The sequence below is a fragment of the Tachysurus vachellii genome, chromosome 15, assembly GCF_030014155.1.
Source record: "Tachysurus vachellii isolate PV-2020 chromosome 15, HZAU_Pvac_v1, whole genome shotgun sequence".
Taxonomy (NCBI): domain Eukaryota; kingdom Metazoa; phylum Chordata; class Actinopteri; order Siluriformes; family Bagridae; genus Tachysurus; species Tachysurus vachellii.
Window position 1 is genome coordinate 60,241 of NC_083474.1, and position 21,029 is coordinate 81,269.

The 21,029-nt window shown below is 38.4% G+C and overlaps 1 protein-coding gene across 3 annotated transcripts in view; it reads left to right on the forward strand.

Annotated features, from left to right (window-relative positions):
• prkd2 (protein kinase D2) overlaps positions 1-20,631 on the forward strand; it is a 28,526-nt gene extending 7,895 nt beyond the window's left edge. For all 3 annotated transcript variants that reach the window (XM_060887738.1, XM_060887737.1, XM_060887739.1), the window contains exons 3-19: positions 4,550-4,688; positions 5,737-5,868; positions 6,028-6,224; positions 7,725-7,908; positions 10,533-10,604; positions 12,572-12,734; positions 12,818-12,929; positions 13,100-13,177; positions 13,925-14,222; positions 14,301-14,353; positions 14,463-14,535; positions 14,650-14,756; positions 14,943-15,104; positions 18,579-18,677; positions 19,161-19,428; positions 19,611-19,696; positions 19,951-20,631. In XM_060887738.1, coding sequence (XP_060743721.1) covers positions 4,550-4,688; positions 5,737-5,868; positions 6,028-6,224; positions 7,725-7,908; positions 10,533-10,604; positions 12,572-12,734; positions 12,818-12,929; positions 13,100-13,177; positions 13,925-14,222; positions 14,301-14,353; positions 14,463-14,535; positions 14,650-14,756; positions 14,943-15,104; positions 18,579-18,677; positions 19,161-19,428; positions 19,611-19,696; positions 19,951-20,157 — 2,430 coding nt within the window. In that variant the 3' untranslated portion in view covers positions 20,158-20,631. The remainder of the gene's footprint in view (positions 1-4,549; positions 4,689-5,736; positions 5,869-6,027; positions 6,225-7,724; positions 7,909-10,532; positions 10,605-12,571; positions 12,735-12,817; positions 12,930-13,099; positions 13,178-13,924; positions 14,223-14,300; positions 14,354-14,462; positions 14,536-14,649; positions 14,757-14,942; positions 15,105-18,578; positions 18,678-19,160; positions 19,429-19,610; positions 19,697-19,950) is intronic.
• Positions 20,632-21,029: the final 398 nt, after the last annotated feature.

Here is a 21,029-nt window from a genome sequence, read left to right on the forward strand (position 1 = left end):
TCTCATAAACGTATATTTTATTCACAATAGAATATAGATAACATATCAAATGTTGAAAGTGAGACATTTTGAAATGCCAAATATTGGCTCATTTTGGATTTCATGAGAGCTACACATTCCTAAAAAGTTGGGACAGGTAGCAATAAGAGGCCGGAAAAGTTACATGTACGTATAAGGAACAGCTGGAGGACCAATTTATAAATTATTTGGTCATTTAGGAACATGACTGGGTATAAAAAGAGCCTCTCAGTGTGGCCGTGTCTCTCAGACGTCAGGATGGACAGAGGATCACCGATTCCCCCGATGCTATGGTGAAAAATAGTGGAGCAAAATCAGAAAGGAGTTTCTCAGAGAAAAATTGCAAAGAGTTTGACGTTCTCATCATCTACAGTGTATAATATCATCCAAAGGTTCAGAGAATCTGGAACAATCTCTGTGTGTAAGGGTCAAGGTCGGAGAACTGTACTGGTGCCCGTGATCTTCTGGCCCTGAGACATCACTGCATCACATACAGGAATGTTACTGTAATGGAAACCACAACATGGGCTCAGGAATACTTCCAGAAAACATTGTCAGTGAACACAATCCACCGAGCCATTCGCCGTCCGGCTAAAACTCTATAGGTCAAAAAAGAAGCCGTATCTAAACATGATCCAGAAGCGCAGGCGTTTTCTCTGGGCCAAGGATCATTTAACATGGACTGTGGCAAAGTGGAAACTGTTCTGTGGTCAGACGAATCAAAATGTGAACTTCTGTTTTTGGAAAACTGTACGTCATGTCATCTGGACTACAGAGGACAAGGACAACCCACGTTGTTATCAGTGCTCAGTTCAGAAGCCTGCATCTCTGATGGTATGGGGTTACATGTGTGTGTGGCATGGGCAGCTTACACATCTGGAAAGGCACCATCAATGCTGAAAGGTAGATCCAAGTTCTAGCACAACATACGCTCCCATCCAGACGTCGTCTCTTTCAGGGAAGACCTTACATTTCCCAACATGACGATGCCAGACCACATACTGCATCAGTTACATCATGGCTGCATAGAAGAAGGATCCAGGTACTGAAATGGCAGCCTGCAGTCCAGAGATTTCACCCATAGAAAACATTTGGTGCATCATAATGAGGAAGATGTGACAAAGAAGACCTGACAGATGAGCAACTAGAAGCCTGTATTAGACAAGAATGGGACAACATTCCTATTCCTAAACTTGAGCAACTTGTCTCCTCAGTCCCCAGACGTCTGCAGACTGGTATAAAAAGAAGACGGGATGCCACAAGAATAAAATATTGACAGTTGAAACTTCCACATCATTGCATTCTGTTTTTATGCACAATTTGTCCCAACTTTTTTGTAATCGGGTTTGAATGTGATCTGAGCCATGATGCTGGGTTGCTTAGCAGATGTTGATGTTTTGCCCATTTATATTCCTGAATTCTTAAGCGTAGATAAAAAGATAAAGAGTAAAAGAATAAAACATCATGTCTTCTTTTAACTGTGGATTGTTTGAAAGCACTATTTCTTAACTATTTCAAATTAGTTACACAAAATCTGTCATTGTAGTTTGAGTGAAATCTCTGTTATCACTTTGTAAAAGAAATGAAAACAAAAATGGAGATTTCACAATTTGTCACTCAAGTAATATGAGCTTGGGACCTCTGGCTTGAGAAACCAGTATTATGTTGTTGGAAATTCAAAAACTGTCCCAAATTCACCATTTGTAATATTTGCAGCAGTCTATAGTTTGTGCTTGTATCGGAAAGACTTTAAATATATTTAAAATATGTTATAATATATATATATATATATATATATATATATATATATATATATATATATATATATATATATATATATAAATGTAAGATAATAATAATTTCAGAGCAAATCTGTTTGTCTAATGTTAAAACTGAAAATATTATGAGATATTTTTAAGAAAATTGTTGCTTTGCATTTATATAAATGATCAAAGAGAGAAGACCTTATTTTTTCCTACAATTACCTTGAAAGCTAAATTATTTTAATTTAAACAACATTGTCCTAAAGAAATGTTTATTTCTGAGTGAGATGGGTCTTGTGTTTTCATCAAGTTTATAATATAGTTTCAGTTATTTTATCACTTCTCTATTTATCTGTCTCTTTATATTAATGTCCTGCGATCATGGACCCCGGTCCCTTAACTCCCCGTTTTTTTCCAAAAAGGCATAACATTGTGTATTTTGTGTGTTTAGTGCACAACAACATTATTGATACTAATTAAGAAAAAGTTCAATACAACAACTAAAACTACTAATACTAACATTTCTATTGAATTTTAATAGCTGATCACAGTCCCAACAGTAGGTGACTATGACGGCCCTCACAGCCCACACACAGCCATAGCATATAGCCTGTCAATGTCGCTGCTACTGAGAAAAAGCAAAATACAGGCAATGTATTTAATCCATCAATCACAGAGTAAGTAAGCAAAATTGCACACAGGATAAGTTTTAATAGTTTAGTCTACACTACTACAGAAATGTAAAAATATGCACTAGTTGGTGTTCGTAGAAAGTCTCATTATTCATATTTGGGAGCTTTTCTGCATGGCATCCAGGGAATCCTCATTTAGGAGATTTTTGTCTTGAGTTCATGTGGCATTACAATGAGGCAGTTACATTTATGTTATTTCTTCTTTACACTGGTGGATATCATTGTATGCTAACCCTAACCCTAACCCTAACCCTGTATCAAAGTGTTCCTTTCTCCATTGTGTCAGAAATCTTTTCATCAGTTATCTTTAGAGAATGATATTTACTGTACTGTAAGGTACTATATGAGATCGAATGCTCCAAAACTGAACTTCTGGTGGCTTTGTCTTACTTCTTCAGTAAATGCTTTATTATGGTCAGGTTCATGGTGAGTTCAGAACCTCAGGTAAAAAACAATTTCTGGATAGAAAGCCAGACCACTGGCTTAAAAACTATAATGAAGCTCATATCTCATGTGAAAGAATTATGTTAATTCCATCAAATAAAAGCAGTTATCAAATCTGCTTTAATAATGGAATGATGTGTTATGGACTGATGCCTTATAGATACGGTTTACAAGTAGAAACTATTGCAAATTTTGCAGAACAATCAACATATATTTGGGTCCATAGTGTTTGGACAGTGACACAACACCACAATGGGTCTAAAATAAAGCAATTAACATGGAAATAAAGTTTGTCCTTGAGCGTTAATTCAGTGTTTAACAAAAATAGATTGTTTACCGATTAGGAATTAGAGGCATTGTTTTTACAGGCTTAAATGCGATTGCCCAAATTAAAATAATTATAAATAAGATTTATTTCTAATACTCAGATGCAAATTCTTTGCAGTCAGTGACTGTCTGTAGTCTGGTCAGTGGACATCACCAAATGAGCTGCCAGCCTTTTGTTTATGTGTCTTCAGCCTTCAGTTTTTTCTTCAGTAAGTGAAAAGTGAGCTCAAGGCTGAAATCAACTGATAACCTTCCATTTATTTCCTTTAAGTAGTTCTTTGTTTGCTTTATTATCAATGTGTACTTAATTATCTATATAGGGAGGTTTCCGTTACCATGTCTGGTATATAAGGCTAGGGTTAAGCACCACTCAAGAAACTGGTGTGTGTGTGTGTGTGTTTGTGAGAGAGAAAACTGCTTTTTGTTTTATTTTCTTTATTTTTACTGTGAGCTCTTTTCAGCACAAGCCTCCTTCATTTAAAAACGCTGAGCTGCTCACGTCTTATTACCTGGAGGTTTAAGGTGTGTTGTGTTGACTCTGTACCGTCTTTCACTGGTTTACAGGCTCCTGAAAAGAAAACACACATCAGTAGGCTGCCGCTAAAACACACAGGTTTACAGAATGTGTACCTGCCAATTCAACCTGCCTGTTGCTCTGTTCACAGCCACATCCGTTATGGCACTTTTTTGACTTTTAATCTTTCACCTGTATTCATGGCAGATGCCCTTATTCTGAGAAATTTAAATATTATCTCATTGTCTACAGCAAAGCAATTAAATGTTAAGGGCCTTGCTTAGGGGCCCAGCAGTGGCAGCTTGGTGGACCTGGGATTTAAAATCACAACCTTCTGAACAAACAATTGATAGTCCAACACCTGAAGCACTAGGCTAACTGCAAGGCTAACAGTTCAGGTGAAATGAAACAGCTGCTTAAAGTGTTTTGTGATTATTAATATTTTAATATATGGCAAGCATTTCAAATATATTTTAACATTTGGATATAAACATTAAAAAATCCCAAAAAGGTCACTGTAAGCTGTAGTCATTGCTTTTAATTTTTATTTGGAAACATTTAACAAATGCACTTAATGAAATTAAAGTTACTTAAAGAGGCTTGAATAACATTTCCACAACACGTTAATCTCTCTCTCTCTCTCTCTCTCTCTCTCTCTCTCTCCCCCTCTCCCCCCCCCTCTCTCTCTCCCTCTCTCTCTCCCTCTCTCTCTCACTCTCTCTCTCTTTCTCTCCCTCTCCCCCCCTCTCTTTCTCTCCCTCTCCCCTCCCCTCTCTCCCTCTCTCTCTCAGTTCCCTGAGTGTGGTTTCTATGGGATCTATGACAAAATCCTTCTTTTCAAGCATGACACAACCACTAATAACATTCTTCAGTTGGTCAAGGCTGCAAATGATATCCAGGAGGGTGATCTTGTGGAGGTTGTGCTGTCTGGTGAGTAATTGTACCTTTCAATTGTTCTAATATACGTGTCATATTCAGCTGTCGTCAACCTAAAGAGGCACATACCACTGAAGAACCTGTCTTTACTAACAGACAACACATTGTAAGAAATTAGACACTGAGTGGGATTATAAATCATCATAAACACTGAGAGTGGGATTATAAATAATAATAAACACTGAGCGGGATTATAAGGGATGTGGTAGCCTAGTGGTTAAGGTGTTGGACTACTGACTGGAAGGTCATGAGTTCAAATCCCAGGTCCACCAAACTGCCACTGCTGGGCCCCTCAATTGTTTAGTTGTATAAATTTAAATAAATTGTATGTCACTCTGGATAAAGGTGTCTGCTAAATGTAAATGTAAATTATAAATCATTATAAACACAAAAGCAGGTCTGTAGAGAAGAGAGAGAGAATATTAGGTATGCTTGTAATCATGTGATGATTAAAGACAAGGTACATTATGTACAAAAGCAGGCAGCGACTCTGGCAAGCTATGAGTGAACATGAAATAGCTATTCATAAAAAGCTAGACTAAATAAATGTGTTTTCAGCCTTGACTTAAACGCTATTTGGAAGGCTGTTCCATAACTGTGAAGCTCTGGAAGAAAAAGCTCTGCCCCCTGCTGTAGCCTTTAGGTAGTTTGTGTGCCATTATTAAACTCATTGTCTTGTGCTCACCAGTTTAACTCTTACATGGAGACACTGGGCGTGAGGTCGGGACACTCATTGGATAGGAAGCTAATACACGCAAAGTCTCAGACACACACATTAACACACTCACTTTACTAGAGCCAATTCACCTGCTGGCGTGGTTTTGGGTGAGGAAGGAGACCAGAGAAAGCCTAAGTGGACACTAAGAGAAAATGGAACAGAAACTCCATGCACACAAGAAACTAGGGGCCCTAGAAGCAAAACTAACAAACCATATACACTTTTTTTTTTAAACAAAAAAACTTAAATAAATCTTTTGTTTCTTTATTAATAACTATAATAACTTCAGGTATAAAAATCACTTCAACTGTGTATTTTTTGCAGCGGCTGCTACCTTTGAGGATTTCCAGATTCGTCCACATGCACTGAATGTGCACTCATACCGTGCGCCTGCCTTCTGTGATCACTGTGGAGAGATGCTTTTTGGCCTAGTGAGGCAAGGGCTCAAATGTGATGGTGAGAGCTTCTTATCTGTAGGAATACCAAAGCAGAATAAAAATGAAATAATGCCTCTAAACTTTGAGCAATATGATGATACCTGGGTTAGGGATGCCATTAAAGCATTTACAGTTCTTTTGTTGTTTATTTATAGTTAACTTATTTCTCCCCCTTCAGGTTGTGGGCTGAACTACCATAAGCGCTGTGCTTTTAGCATTCCCAATAACTGCAGTGGGGCAAGGAAGAGACGGCTGTCAACCACATCTCTCAACAGCAGCCAGTCTCTCCGTCTGTCCACCACTGAATCCCTCAGTAGTGTAAGCACCAGCACAACCTCAGAGGAAACAAATCTGATCCGTTCACACACACATATGGTAAATCTACACACATCCATCCACATGCCCATTCAAAGCTACAGCGTTGTAAAAATAAAAAGTATTTGCCCCTTCCTGATTTTTTTGTTGTTGTTTTGAATATCCTGATGTTTTGAAAATTTTATGAACTTGTCGCCTAGTTACAGATTCTAGAAAATATGAAGAGAAAACATATCAGTCCTGAAAGGGTTACAAAGCCAGTTTTAAGGCTAAAGGACAAGCTAGTGCAATCTATTATGTCCAAATGGAGAAAACTTGTGTTAAGCTTCAAAGAAGATTCATAACAAAATTTCTTGATGGCTCAGAAAAGTCACAAAATAAGCAAGACAAACACCCAAGACCCCACTCACTTCAGACAACAGTGGAATAATGATCTGTGGAGTGATGGGTCAAAAGTCGTTTAGGGAAACGGGTCCATTTTATATGTCAGAAAGCTAATACGCCATTCCACAAATAGAATATCATAAAAAAAAGTCAAACATGGTGGTGGAAGTGTGATGGTGTGGAAATGCTTCATGCTTCAGTGCCTGGACCAAAAAAATCCTAATCTCAAGTGCATTTGGTCTACGCAACAAGACAATAATCCAAAGTAAAGTCGACCTTCTGAATGGCTGAACAGAAACCAGACTAGTTTGGAGGACTAGTTAAAGTTCTCACTATAAGGACATCAAAGACCTCCAATATCACTGCATTAAAGTAATTTGGTGATGAGAACAGATTCCTCTACAGTGATGTGAATTACCGAACTCCAGTAATCAGAAACATGTAGTTGTAGCTGTTACATATGGGGGTCAATTAGTTTTACTTACACATGTGTTGTACAGCAGTTGCATTTTTCCTTTAATTAAATAAATGATAGTTTAAAAACTCTGTGTTTTGTGTTTCCTCGTGTTCTGCATCTCTTATTTAAAATTTTGTATGAGGATTTCAAAGCATATTTGTGACGGGGCAAATACTTTTCCATAGCATTGTATGTTCAAGATTATATTTAGCATAAAAGTGCATACAGTCACCACCTTATTATATGCAGCAAACTCTAAAATTAATTTAATTAATTTTACTTGTCATTCCTTCAGCTGGAAAATTCAGTAGTTTTCCAGTAGTTCCTACTGGTTAGAGTCTCTATTGTTTCATTATTTATAAAATAGTTTGTATATCTTCATTATGTTGTCAGACCTAGAACGTAACCTACTTGGTGAGTTCCCTCAGAAGTTACCTTACAGCTATATAAAGCTTTGCATAAACAGCATTGCATAAAATAGCATTATAACGTCTTTGCCTAAAATAAATAACCAGAAATAAGAGTTATGAATTAAAAAAAAAAAAGATTGAGTATTTTTTTGATTGCAGTACCTAAAACATTGTTTTATTTGATATGTGATAAACAACAGAGATCTTATCTTCCAGAAGAAATTATATATTAAACTCATACTCATATATTTAGTTGTTCATCTCCTAATACCAACCAGTAAACCCCTTGTTTTTCTAATTGTTTTACAGCCTCGAACTCCCAGTGAGGCACGACGGTTCTACACATGCCGGCCTGTTCAGCTGGACAAGATGCTAATGAGTAAAGTAAAGGTGCCACACACATTTGCAGTGCACTCCTACACACGGCCCACCGTCTGCCAGTACTGCAAAAGACTGCTCCGGGGCCTGTTCCGCCAGGGACTACAGTGCAAAGGTCTGAGAGTCTGGTGTCAAATAAAGCTTGGGGTCACTTGAAATTGGCAGGGCGTAATGAAATGTATGGGGTAGGAGAGTGAATCTTCATCCTCCTAGCTTCAGCAACTATAGTGTGGCATTAATTAACATTGGGTGTGGGCATTTTAACCTGTTTTTGCTTTTACATGACGCTATATTTACTCTGATGAATTATGAACAGTAACAGTACCAAGTAACAAGGCCAAGACATGTTTCTGTAGCCTTTTCTATGCATAAGAGCAAACAATAGAGATGACATGTAAAGCAAAGGCAGTGAAGAGTGCCTATAATACAGCTAGTATATTTAAAAAGCTGGTGTGTTTTATCTTTTATTTATTCATATATTTAAATTGTAGATTGGGATTTGCATTTTTTTTTACTCTACCACAAACTTTCTTATTGAACGTCATTAGTAGCACACAGATTCTTTAACTGTTTGAAACCATACTGCCAGGGTATAAAAATCATTGTCCAATCATGTTTGGAAAAAACTGGTGTGTGTGCAGGTTCTCGTTCCAACCAAGCAAAGGCCACACCTGTGTTTATTGAAAGCCAAAATCAGCTGATTACACAGATGGAATCAGGTGTGACTCCTGCCTGAGTGAATGAAAGCCTGTACTAACACAGGCTCTTTGTGGATAAGATTGGTTACTCTGGATTAGATTTATTTTACTATTTAACTGTGTATTTTTTCCATTATGTCAGCAAGGAAGAATGAAACCTGACTGCTATTAAGAATTACTATACAATTGTACACTGTTTTTTTTTTGTAATTACATTTCAAAGTTACTCACAATTCAGTTTCATCTTTCCTGAAACATAAAACTCAGCCTGTGAGAAGCTGTGGGTGTCTTTTATTTATTTTTTCCTTTTAAATGCAGTGTGGGAGCTTACGGTATGCTTTTCAAAAATCGCAGAACAAAAAAAGACCAAGAAAGACCATCTCGCTTCTAGTTCATGTGCATGTGTGTTGCGTCGGCTCACTGCATCTATTGAACGAAAGAACTTGCATATAGTATGCTGCCGGTAACACACAGGTTAGAACTCGTTACCTGCCTTTTTACACCACCTCCTCTCTTCGTCCACAGCCGAGGCTTGACCACACCCCTGCTACACAGTGATCTATGGTATCACACACTGCAATCACGTTTTACAAACCAAGAGAGACAACCCTGATTGGAGGCCAGTAGTAGGTCATTTACTACGTCAGTAGGGCTGTCTCAGTACTGTGACGAGGTCTATGAGAACTCTTTTAGCCGCTGGGCCTAAAACAGAAGTTTGTTATTAGCCTATCGTGTGAAAATGGGTTAAAGTCGGGTTTCTGTAAAGTGTGAATAGTTTGAAAATTCATAGTTTCAATAAACTTGAATTAATTTGTCATATATACAAGTACAGTTCAGTGCTCCTGGAATAGGGAGTGTTCTTGCTCAAGGGGCCCAACAGTGGAAACATGGCAGTGGTGAGATCCAGATGTGATCATTAGCCCTCAATCACTGAACACTGTTTTCCCTCCAAGTTAATTTTGCTTCCATGATTATTTTTTGCTGCCTTCCTTTGGTTAGGAGTGATATAGTGTTAGCAGCAATAAGAGCCTTTCTATAGCTTCTCCTTCCATAAAATTCAGACTACCAGGTTAGTTTGATACCATATAACTTATGGTCAAATGGTCTGGTTTAAAACGTTTCTTGATTAAAGCCAGGTGCCAACTAGGTCTGGAATCTATTCTATTCAACTCATATGGATTTGTATAACACTTTTAACAGTGGACATTGTCACAAAGCAGCTTTACAGAACATAAGAAACATAATATAAAACTTAAATATTAATATAAAACTTATTTATCCCAATGAGCAGTATGTATCACAATACAATTTATTCTAGAGTGAAATACATACTCTTAGCAATCAGTCATTAAAGGTCAGGGTGTTAGAAAACAAACCAACAAATTTGATAAACTATGACATGTCTATAAATCTGTAACCAACATGATTGTGTGCTTAAGGCTGTAATGAGGTAAAGAACTCACAAAACAGTCTATTAGGAGACTTGTACACCTACTTATTCATACAACCTTCATGACCACAAAAAACATTTTCTGATGGCTATTTCCAGCATGATAATGCACCATGTCATCTCAAACTGGTTTCATGACACTGGGCTCAGTGTTCTTCACCTTCCCAATCACCAGACCTAAATTCAGTAGAACCTCTATGGAATAGAAATTTAGACTTGCAGCATATTGATTCACCTGAAAAGCTGCCGTGAATTCGGGTATATTTTTCTTGCTCCATATCAGAATGCACAAGAAGCAGTATTAAAGCCTTCAAAAAGTTTGCTTGTTTTGCTATGGTACAAAGCTTCTCTTTCTTCTTCATACTAAATCATTTAACCTTATTGCTCAAAAATAACAACCTAGTTAGCTGGCTAAGGTTGGTCACTACTTTCTCTCTAGAAACATTTCATACCAGGACTGGCATTGGCAGCTTTTTTATTTTACTTATTGTACTTCATGTAATGTGTATTCTATACTGTTTAAATGACTTTATCACTAAAATAATTTAATTATAGTCTACTGATAACATTTTGTGTATTTCTCTTATTCAGATTGCAAATTCAACTGTCACAAGAGGTGTGCATACAAAGTGCCCAATGACTGTCTTGGAGAAACTATTGGAGGTAATAAAACGTTACTGCTCATTGGTTCTTCATAAAAGTTGTATAGAAAGATTCTGCTTCAGCAAAGCTGTTAAAGGTGTTTCTGTCACACTTACAGTAATTGGCAGTAATGCATTTTTTTAGGGAGGCCACAGAGCATGAACACAATGATCTGTGTGAGCTTCAGTGGGCTCCAAAAGTGTGAAACCTCTATTTTGTATTAAACAGAAAAGAAAGAAAGTAAAGTTTCAATATTCTTAATATTTAATATTCAAGATTCTGCAAGATACCTTTAGATTTTGTTTAAAGATAAACAGACTTGATTTGAGCATGATACCTGTTTTGGTTGAATTTTCCTCATGTCTAATCTCTTCTATTACATCATGTGTTCCTCAAGACACTTTAAAAAATACAAAATGGATCAAAAGGTTTTGCACAAACGTATAGAGTAAATGCCAGATCTGGTAAAGTACGACGCAGCAAAAACAGACACAGCTGAGGTTTACAAGGTCAAAACCTCACTCTATATCCAGATACTGCCATGAGCAAATAATAGTGGTGGCATCCCCTGAAGATCAGTCCTCCCATAAAACCCTATCAGGAGACATCAAACTGAACCTCATTTAACAGCTTCTGAGCAATATGAAGGTAAGCCAGTATTAACTGGCTACAAAGGTTACAGACTAATTCTTAAAACACATTTACGACCTAGACATTTGCATACTGTAGATAATCACTTGTGTGAAAGTTGAGGCCCTCTGATGACATGTACTGCCCTCACCAACCCCAGGGCAAAACAGAGCAACCATGTAGTTGGTAGTACTCAACAAAAGTCACATTGTTATTGATCATCACAGCCATACTTTGTTTAGTATAACAGAGATTATTGTATTGTTTAAATAGAAACAAAAAAAACATCCAATTCTTGAGGTTCTGAGGGAGTCAATGAGTGTCTTCTGCTTACGTTTCTTTAATTCATTGTTACAATAAGAAGAGCAGACATTGCTCTAAAAGATGTCATTAATATTATATACATCACTGTCAAATTACCTTAACAATGGAAATGAGAGATTCTTCATTCCTTTAAATTGTTTTAGCTGCTGTATTTATGTAGTTATCCAATCATCCAGTCATGTGGAATCAGCACAATGTATAAATGCGGATACGGGTCAAGAGCTTTGGTTCATGTTCACATTATCTATTGCTAGCAGATGAGCTTGTTTGAGTATTTCAGAAACTGCTGATCTCCTTGAAGGTGTGAAATGTAGAGATTACACAGAATGGTGCAGATTTCTGTTGTGTGCACATTGTTGATGAGAGAAATCAGAGGAGAATGATCAGTCAGTTTTGAGCTGATAGGAAGTGTATATTAACTCAGATAAGCATTCTTTACAACCGTGATGAACACACAAGCATCTCAGAACACATCAAACCTTGAGTTTGAGCTACAACAGCAGAAAACCCTGCCAGGAATCACTCCTGATAGCTTAGAACAAGAATCCGAAGCTATCATGGGCACAGACTCAGAAAACTGTACAAAGCTCAGGTGACTGGACACTTTGGCCCATGAGAACCTCAAATTCCTGCTCTTGCTTTACAGAAGTGGTCTGTGACACTGTGGTCATCTGCTGCTGTAACCCCTCCACCTCACCTCATCTTGATCTTTCTCGTTAACATGGTGTTTTCACCCACAGAACAGTTACTCACAGCACTGTTTTTTGCACCATTCTGTGTAAACTCTATAGACGGTTGTATGTAAAAATCTCAGGTAATTAGTATTTCCTTAATAAACAATTAGACAATCAAGATTAAACTAAAAACAGCCCATCTGGTACCAACAACCATGGCATGATCACTTAAACAGATCACACTTTTTGTCTACAAGGCAAATTTTTTCTTCATGTTCAACATGAACATTAACCCTTGACCTGCAACTGAATGGTGCCACCTGATAGACCACGTGGATCTTTTTGTTCATTTTCTCACAGATATATTTAGTCCAGCTGCAGACACAGAAGTACCAATGGACTACAGTAATGAATATTTGGACTCAGAAAGAACTTCAATGATGGATGATTCAGATGAGTCCTGCAGTATCCCTGGCTCCTTCTCCCCGGACAACAGTCAGGATGGAGCCAGTGGAGACCAGAGGTCAGACACACACTATATCTCTCACTAACTTTCTTTCTCTTTTCAACATTAATTAAGCAGGTTTCTCCTCATAATCTCTTCAGTGCTAATATTCCCCTCATGAGAGTGGTACAGTCAGTGAGACACACCACACGCCGCTCCAGTACAGCTATTAAGGAAGGATGGATGGTCCACTACAGCAACAAGGACACCCTGGTACACCACTTTTCTAGTTCATGCAAATAATTCCCTCTGAACTACAACAAATAATAAAATAAGAAGCTACATTTTACTACAAAATATGACTATGACTAATACCGATTGAAGGGGAAACGAGTCAGATCAAATATGAACATATATTGACCTATGATTCCTGACCTCAACAGAGGAAGCGACACTACTGGCGCTTGGACTGCAAGTGTATCATCCTTTTCCACAATGACACCACCAATAAATACTATAAGGTAAGAATTGTACAAACATATACAGTTTCCTTGTTACTGCTTTTGTATCCCAAATATAAGTAGAAGGCTCATTTCCGGTGTTTAAACACTGTGCAATGTGTCCTTACATATTTTCCTGATAAATATTCCTTATATAAGCATCCATATTAAAAAAATAATCGAATATTTCCCTTTTGATGTGTGAAGGTACAACAACGTAAGACATTGATAACTCCTAGATCTGGCTGTGAGCCGCAAACATGAAAACCAGTTGATTATGGATTTAATACAATATAGGAATGAAGAATGCGCTTATAAGAGACGTTAAAGTGTGCATGAAGGGCGGCTCTGGCTAGAAAATGATGCCACCAGGACCTCAATTCAGTTCAATTCAATTCAAATGTATTTGTGTAGAAAATTTGTATAGAAAATTGTATATATTTCACAATGGACATTATGTGTGACCCTGACCAGATACAAAACAGTACCTGAAAGTTATTGAGAGTTCTACTAATTCAGGACTTTGTATTCATTATGCTCCTAATTCCAGTCATTGTAATAATGTAAATGAATTGTAGAGTTTTATGTTAAGACCACGTAAAACTAGTAGTATAACAGTGTATAATTTAGTGTATATTAATGTATTTTATGAATTTTTCATTTTATAAAGTGGGCTAATGAGTTCGGATGTGACTGTAGATTGATGTCTGTAGACTGTAGATTGATGATATGACTTCACTGATAGTTCAAGTCTCTTTTTCTTCTTAGGAAATACCTCTTTCTGAAATTCTGGAAGTATGCCCAGCAGGTGATTTCAGTCTGGTGCCCACTGGTGCCAACCCACACTGCTTTGAGATTGTGACTGGTACCATACGATACTTTGTGGGTGAGGACTCCACCTCCTCCCAGTTACTTAGCATGACAGTACCCAGCTCACCAAATAGTGTAGGACCCAGTAGTGGAGTGGGACAGGAAGTTGCCAAAGCTTGGGAAAGCGCCATACGTCAGGCCCTTATGCCTGTCATCTTCCAAGACAATCCACTATCTGAAGGCAGCACTCCTCACAGTAAGTATAAAATCTCTGAATTGATCAGTTCTTTTCAAAGTTGTATGTTTCAGTGCTTAATTGCAAAGTGTTTCTTAGGACAAGCATCAGTCAGTATTTCAGTGTCCAACAGTCAGATCCAGGAAAATGTGGTAAGTGTACATAACTGTACAAGTAATAACTAATTTCTTTTTACAATAATTAATGATGATTTTAACAGTAATGAAATGAATAATTAGGATGGTACTGATCTTTCTGTAGGATATTGGCATGATTTATCAGATTTTTGCTGATGAGGTTCTGGGTTCTGGCCAGTTTGGAGTGGTATATGGTGGTATGTATTTTTTTTTTTAGCAGTGTGACATACTGTACCAACTTGGTTCACAGTAATTTAAATATACATTTGTCCAGTAAGACAAACCTCATACCATCATTGTTTATTAAACAGGAAAGCACAGAAAATCAGGAAGGGATGTGGCTGTCAAGGTGATCGACAAGCTTCGCTTTTCAACCAAACAGGAGAACCAGCTGAGGAACGAGGTGGCCATACTCCAGGTATCCATAATGGGCAAGTAATTGCACTTGCAATACCAACTTGTATAGACACCCACTTATCCATATTTGCCAAAATTGTATTTCTATTTTATTTTATTACACTGGTTTTGAGTATGCTTTCCACCATGTCCCCACATAATAACAAAGTCCTTCTTTGGTTTCCATTCTCATAACTGTTTTCTTCAGAATCTGCGTCATCTTGGAATAGTGAATCTGGAGTGTATGTTTGAAACTCCTGAAAAAGTGTTTGTTGTTATGGAGAAGCTTCATGGGGATATGCTGGAGATGATCCTCTCAAGTGAGAAGGGACGTCTACCTGAGAGGCTCACAAAGTTCCTGATCACACAGGTCAGAATGTGTTAATAAACTGAACATATTCAGTATCTCACAAAAGTGAGTACACTGCTCAAATTTCAGCAACCACCTTCTCAAGAGACAATACTATAGAAATTAAATTTGGATATATTTTAGAGTAGTCAGTGTGCTGCTTGTCCTCTGAAAGTAGTTTATTGTAACTGCTTAACATACAGCCATTATTATTAAAATAGCTTGCAACAAAAAGTGAGTACACCTTAAGTGATAACAGCTGTACATTGTTTAACCATGCAAAGCCAGAAGTCATCATTTTCTTGTCTTTGTCTGCCTAAAAGGGCCATACATAATTTGTGTATCTTGTATTAAAGCAGTTAAAATTTGCTGTTTTGTGTACAATTCTCTCATAATGTCAACACTGCCTGTTGAACATGGTGCCTCATGACAAAGAACACTCTGAGGATTTAATAAATTAGAATTGTTGCTCTCCACAAAGATGGCCTAGGCTATAAGAAGATCGGCAACACCCTGAAACTGAGTTACAGTTCAGTGGCCAGTGTCATACAAAGGTTTCCCAAGACAGCTTCCACTCAGAACAGGCCTCATAAGAGTTGATCGAAGAAGTTGAGTCCTCGTGCTGTGCATAAGGTGCAGAAAGATGGTGGAACCAGTCGAACATTGCTGGTAGCTCTGAGAGTGCGAGGTGCAGTGTGAGGAGTGATGAGGGCTTTGAGGTAAGAGGGAGATGGTCCATTTTTGGCTTTGTAGGCAAGCATCAGTGTTTTGAATCTGATGTGTGCAGCTACCGGAAGCCAGTGGAGGGATCGCAGCAGCGGGGTGGTATGCGAGAACCTAGGCGTATTGAAAACAAGCCGTGCAGCTGCAGTTTGGATCATTTGCAGAGGACGAATCGCATTCATAAGTAGACCTTCCAGCAGTGCATTGCAGTAATCCAGTCTAGAGATGACGAGACTGAACAAGTACCTGAGCAGCCTGTGTGGACAAAAATGGCTGAATCCTTCTAATGTTCTGGAGAAGGAGCCGACATGAGCGAGTCGCATTAGCAACATGTGAGGAAAAGGACAGTTGATTGTCCATGGTTACCCCAAGGTTGCGAGCTGTGACAGGAGTGGAGATCAGATCGTTATGCAGGGATATTGCAAGATCATGATCATGTGGATGAATCACCTGAGATGATCAGAAGTTCAGTTTTGTTAGGATTGAGCTTCAACTGATAAGCAGTCATCTGCGATGATATGTCTGCCAGACATTCTGAGTTCCGAACAGAAGCAGTGGTATCTGAGGGAGGGAAAGAGAAGATAAGTTGTGTATCATCGGCTTCACAGTAGTAAGAGAACTACTAAGAGGAAATACCTTCACCAGCCAGTGGTAGGACATCAGAATTGACAAGTAGCTCCGTAAGAAGAGACGATCAGGCTAGGAACTCGGAACACGGGGAGCTCGGGAGTGGCATATATAGCTCAACAGAGAGAGAAATTTTTTTTTAGGTATGACTGTAATCAGGTTATGGACAATGTAAATTATGTTCAAAGTGCAGACGGACTGTGGCAAGACTAGCTATGACAGCATAACTAAAAGGCTAGAGCCAGAAGGCGTGACAGACATGAGGGCTTCCTGGGATGTAAAGTGTCCCACCACTCCACAGTCAGAACAGATGTCACTCCCCTCCATGTTTCCTGATATGAGAAGCAAACCAATTCCCATGCTGATCCACAAATCCCAAGATTCCTGAGGGTGGACAAGAGAATCTTGCTCAGCTACAAACAAAAGTGAAACCAAAATCCTAACTAGACTATACTTCCCTCGCTAACTAGAATACAGGGGGAGGCACCGCCCCTTACCTAAGGTACCTAGACAGAGAAGTATACTACTGTATGTGGTGTAGAGGAGAGGAGGATGAGGACAGCTTGGCTGATCTAGTAGCATGTAGCTTCTCAGAGATGAGAAAGGGCTGTCTCTGTCGAATGTGCTGCTTTAAAACCAGACTGTTTGGGATCTTGGAGGTTGTTCTGTGAGAGATAGACAGACTGTTGATTATTGACAATGCATTCAAGAATTTTGGAAAGAAAAGAGAGAAGTGATACCGTTAGTTACTGATGTCTGATGGATCCAGAACAGGTTTCTTCAGGATAGGAATGAGTCCAACGAAGGAGTAGGGGAATCCTGACTGTTAGATGTAGGTGCAGTCAGGGCAGAAGTGAAGGTCCTGTATGGTTTGGTTGACCGAAGGCAGAAAATAATCCATGGTTGAGGAAAGAGATGAGAGGAAAGTGTGTGGCTCGGTCCAGATTAGTGAGGAAACTGACTCAGGATCATGAAGAGATGAAAGAGTGCCAGAAGCTACAGAAAAAAGGGAGACAGAGTGGAGGTGGTGGCAGGTAAGAGCGAGGGGGTGAGAGGTAGTTTTAGTTAGGATAGGGAGAGTGATGGTGAAGGATATCAGGTGATGGTCGGAGAGGTGTTGTGGGGTAGCGGTCATGTCTGTAGCTGGGGATGGACGGGTGAAAACCAGGTCTAGAATATTTCCTCCTTTGTTTGTGGGGACGTAGCTGTTGAGTGTCAGGGCGAATGAGTCCAAAAGTCTGGAGGGAAGAAGATTGAAGCTTGTCAGAGGGGAGTTTGAAATTGCCGAGCACTGTCAGAAGGGAGCTATCGGAAGGGAAAGCATTGAGCAGTGTGTCCATTTCTTCCAGGAAGTCTCCCAGGAAGGTGGTAGATAACAATGATAAGAAGGTTGATTGGAGAGGAAACTAAAAGGCATGAAATTCAAAAGAGGAGATGGTTAAATGAGACAAGAGGAAAGGTGTGAAACACCATCTCCTTGACAACAGTAGACCTGTACCACCAACCCTGCCCATTTCTAGTGGTGAGTGAGAGATAGCATAGGCAGAGGATAGAGCAGAATTAGTTTTTCTGTTTGTAATTACTCAGAATTGATAGAGGATAACTTTCATTCATTCATTCATTTTGTACCGCTTATCCGAACTACCTCGGGTCACGGGGAGCCTGTGCCTCTCAGGCGTCATCGGGCATCAAGGCAGGATACACCCTGGACGGAGTGCCAACCCATCACAGGGCACACACACACACACACTTTCATTCACTCACACAATCACACACTACGGACAATTTTCCAGAGATGCCAATCAACCTACCATGCATGTCTTTGGACCGGGGGAGGAAACCGGAGTACCCGGAGGAAACCCCCGAGGCACGGGGAGAACATGCAAACTCCACACACACAAGGCGGAGGCGGGAATCGAAACCCCAACCCTGGAGGTGTGAGGTGAATGTGCAAACCACTAAGCCACCGTGCCCCCCCACAGGATAACTTAGTCTGAATATATGCAGGTGTGAGTTCAGATTGCTGTACTTGCAACACAACCATTGTTCTATACAGGTATAAAAATTGAGTCATTTAATATATAACTATATACTTTTCTTTTCTGGCTTTTCTCCCTCTTTCTCTTTCTGGTTATCATACTGCAGATCTTGGCTGCCCTGAGGCACCTCCACTTCAAGAATATTGTGCACTGTGATTTAAAACCTGAGAATGTGTTGCTGTCTTCAGCCGAGCCTTTCCCACAGGTAAAGACATCAAAACAAACACAAATATTATTAATAAAAGTACAGAGAAATTTCACTGTTAACATTTTTCTTCTGCAAAGTTATGAGTGCTAAAAATGGATAGAATTTTCTGAAGATATTTGAGTGTGTTGAAAATTATATTGGCATTTTTACATTTTTTACTATAATTGTAAAAATTACAATGTAAAAATTGTTGAGTCATAACCAAATCCACTTTCAAATACTAATTATTATATTTACATCTACTAAAGGTTTTTGTGCATAAAAACACATGCAAACTTTAAAGAAACCTGCAAATACTTTTTTTGTGTTCGGCTTAATGTGAATATACAGTAAGGATCATTTTTCCATGAAGTAGAACAGTTAAAGGAGAAAAAAAGGTGTTGAGAAAAAAAAGAATGTAAAAGTGCCATTTTGAAAAGGCAATTTTTTTTTAGGTATTTTTTCATTTCTCATTGTTTCTATGAAACTCCTCATTTCTAGGTGAAGTTGTGTGATTTTGGTTTTGCCCGCATCATTGGGGAGAAGTCTTTTCGCCGGTCTGTGGTGGGAACACCAGCTTATTTAGCTCCAGAGGTGCTGCTAAACCAGGGATACAACCGTTCTCTGGATATGTGGTCTGTTGGAGTCATTATGTATGTCAGCTTGAGTGGGACCTTTCCCTTTAATGAGGATGAAGATATCAATGACCAAATCCAGAATGCTGCTTTCATGTACCCACCAAACCCTTGGAAACAAATCTCTCCAGAAGGTAAATCTATTTATATTAACTCATTATTCCTCTTGGTATTTCTTAAAATAGCAATTATAACAATAATGATTGAAAGATGAGAACAAGTACATGGGTGTTTAAAGAATTTTCAGAAAATGCAGAATTAGAGGAGAAACCTTTAATTCCTCCTATAAAACCTCCTTCTTCCATCCCTCTCACAGCTACTGATCTCATCAATAATCTGCTTCAAGTGAAGTTGAGAAAACGGTATAGTGTGGACAAGAGCCTGAGTCATGTCTATTTACAGGTAACATGCACAAAAGGTGTAAGATTACTGAAATCATGAACTCGGTTAAAGAAATTTGAAATAGCAAGGAAACAGGAAAAATAATACTTTAGAAAACCTTTTATTGCAAAATAAATTTCCAGAAAACAACAAAGATGACAAACTCTATAGATCAATTTGATCTACATTTACTATCCTTGCCTCCAAATCTATCTTTCTCTCCTGCTGTATCTGCCCTCTGTCAATCTTTTCTCTTTTTTCTCATTGTTTTTAAGGATTATCAGACATGGCTGGACCTACGAGAACTGGAATCAAAGCTTGGTGAACGTTATATAACCCATGAAAGCGATGATGTTCGCTGGCAGATTTTCGCTCAGGAGCACTCACTGCCTTATCCAGCCCACCTGGTACCTGCATCATCTGCCTCTGACAACGATGATGCTTGTATGCAGGGACTGACTGAGCGTGTTAGCATCCTTTGAAAAAAATGGAAGAGGAAGCCAAATGTCAGTTGGAGGGGGCATTTAGCTATTTTCAAAGTTGACTTGAACAGTTTTTGGACCTCTTCTCCTCTTTCCTGTTTCATATATCAACTCCCTCCTACCTTCTTTGCACTATGTCCAACTCGGTTGGGGAAGACACCTCAGCTGTAATTATCTTTTCAGACAGGTAGAGGTTCCTTTATGCCAAACCTTTTCTTAGTTTACAATACACAAGGTAGGATGAAGGTAAAAGCAAATATAAATGTGTACAGTGCAAAGATGCTAATTTTACATATTTCCTTTAATGCTTCTTTAGCCTCTGATTCAGTTCACATTGGTGGTAAGTGTATATTCTTCTGCAATATGTTTTAATGGATTTAATTTTATCAGTTTTTCACTGATGCCATGTAATATGTCAATTGCAAATTGGATGATTTGTCTACATACAATAAAGAACACACTGGTCAGACAAAAGCTTGTACATATTTTCCATCTGGAAGATTTTCTTAATTAGTATTTGATTTTGCGTCAGCAAATATAGTATTTATTATAAAATTACACATAGATAAACAGATATTGTAGATTATTCTGTACTGTTACTTAAGAATACAGTTTAAATGATAACAAAGATCATATAGAACAATTCATGGCCCCTGTTTTAAAACAATAATATAGGTGTGTTCTGTTTCATTGACATTAAACTTCCATATTAATTTCAGACATAAAGTCACACTAATAATGAAATTTGAGCTACAAACATTTTACTTTGCCATAACCCTCTATGTCCATGAAATAAAAACCACAGATATGCACCTACATAAAACTTAAATATCTGACTAAAAAGACTCATAGGAAGCTGAGGGTTAAGAAGC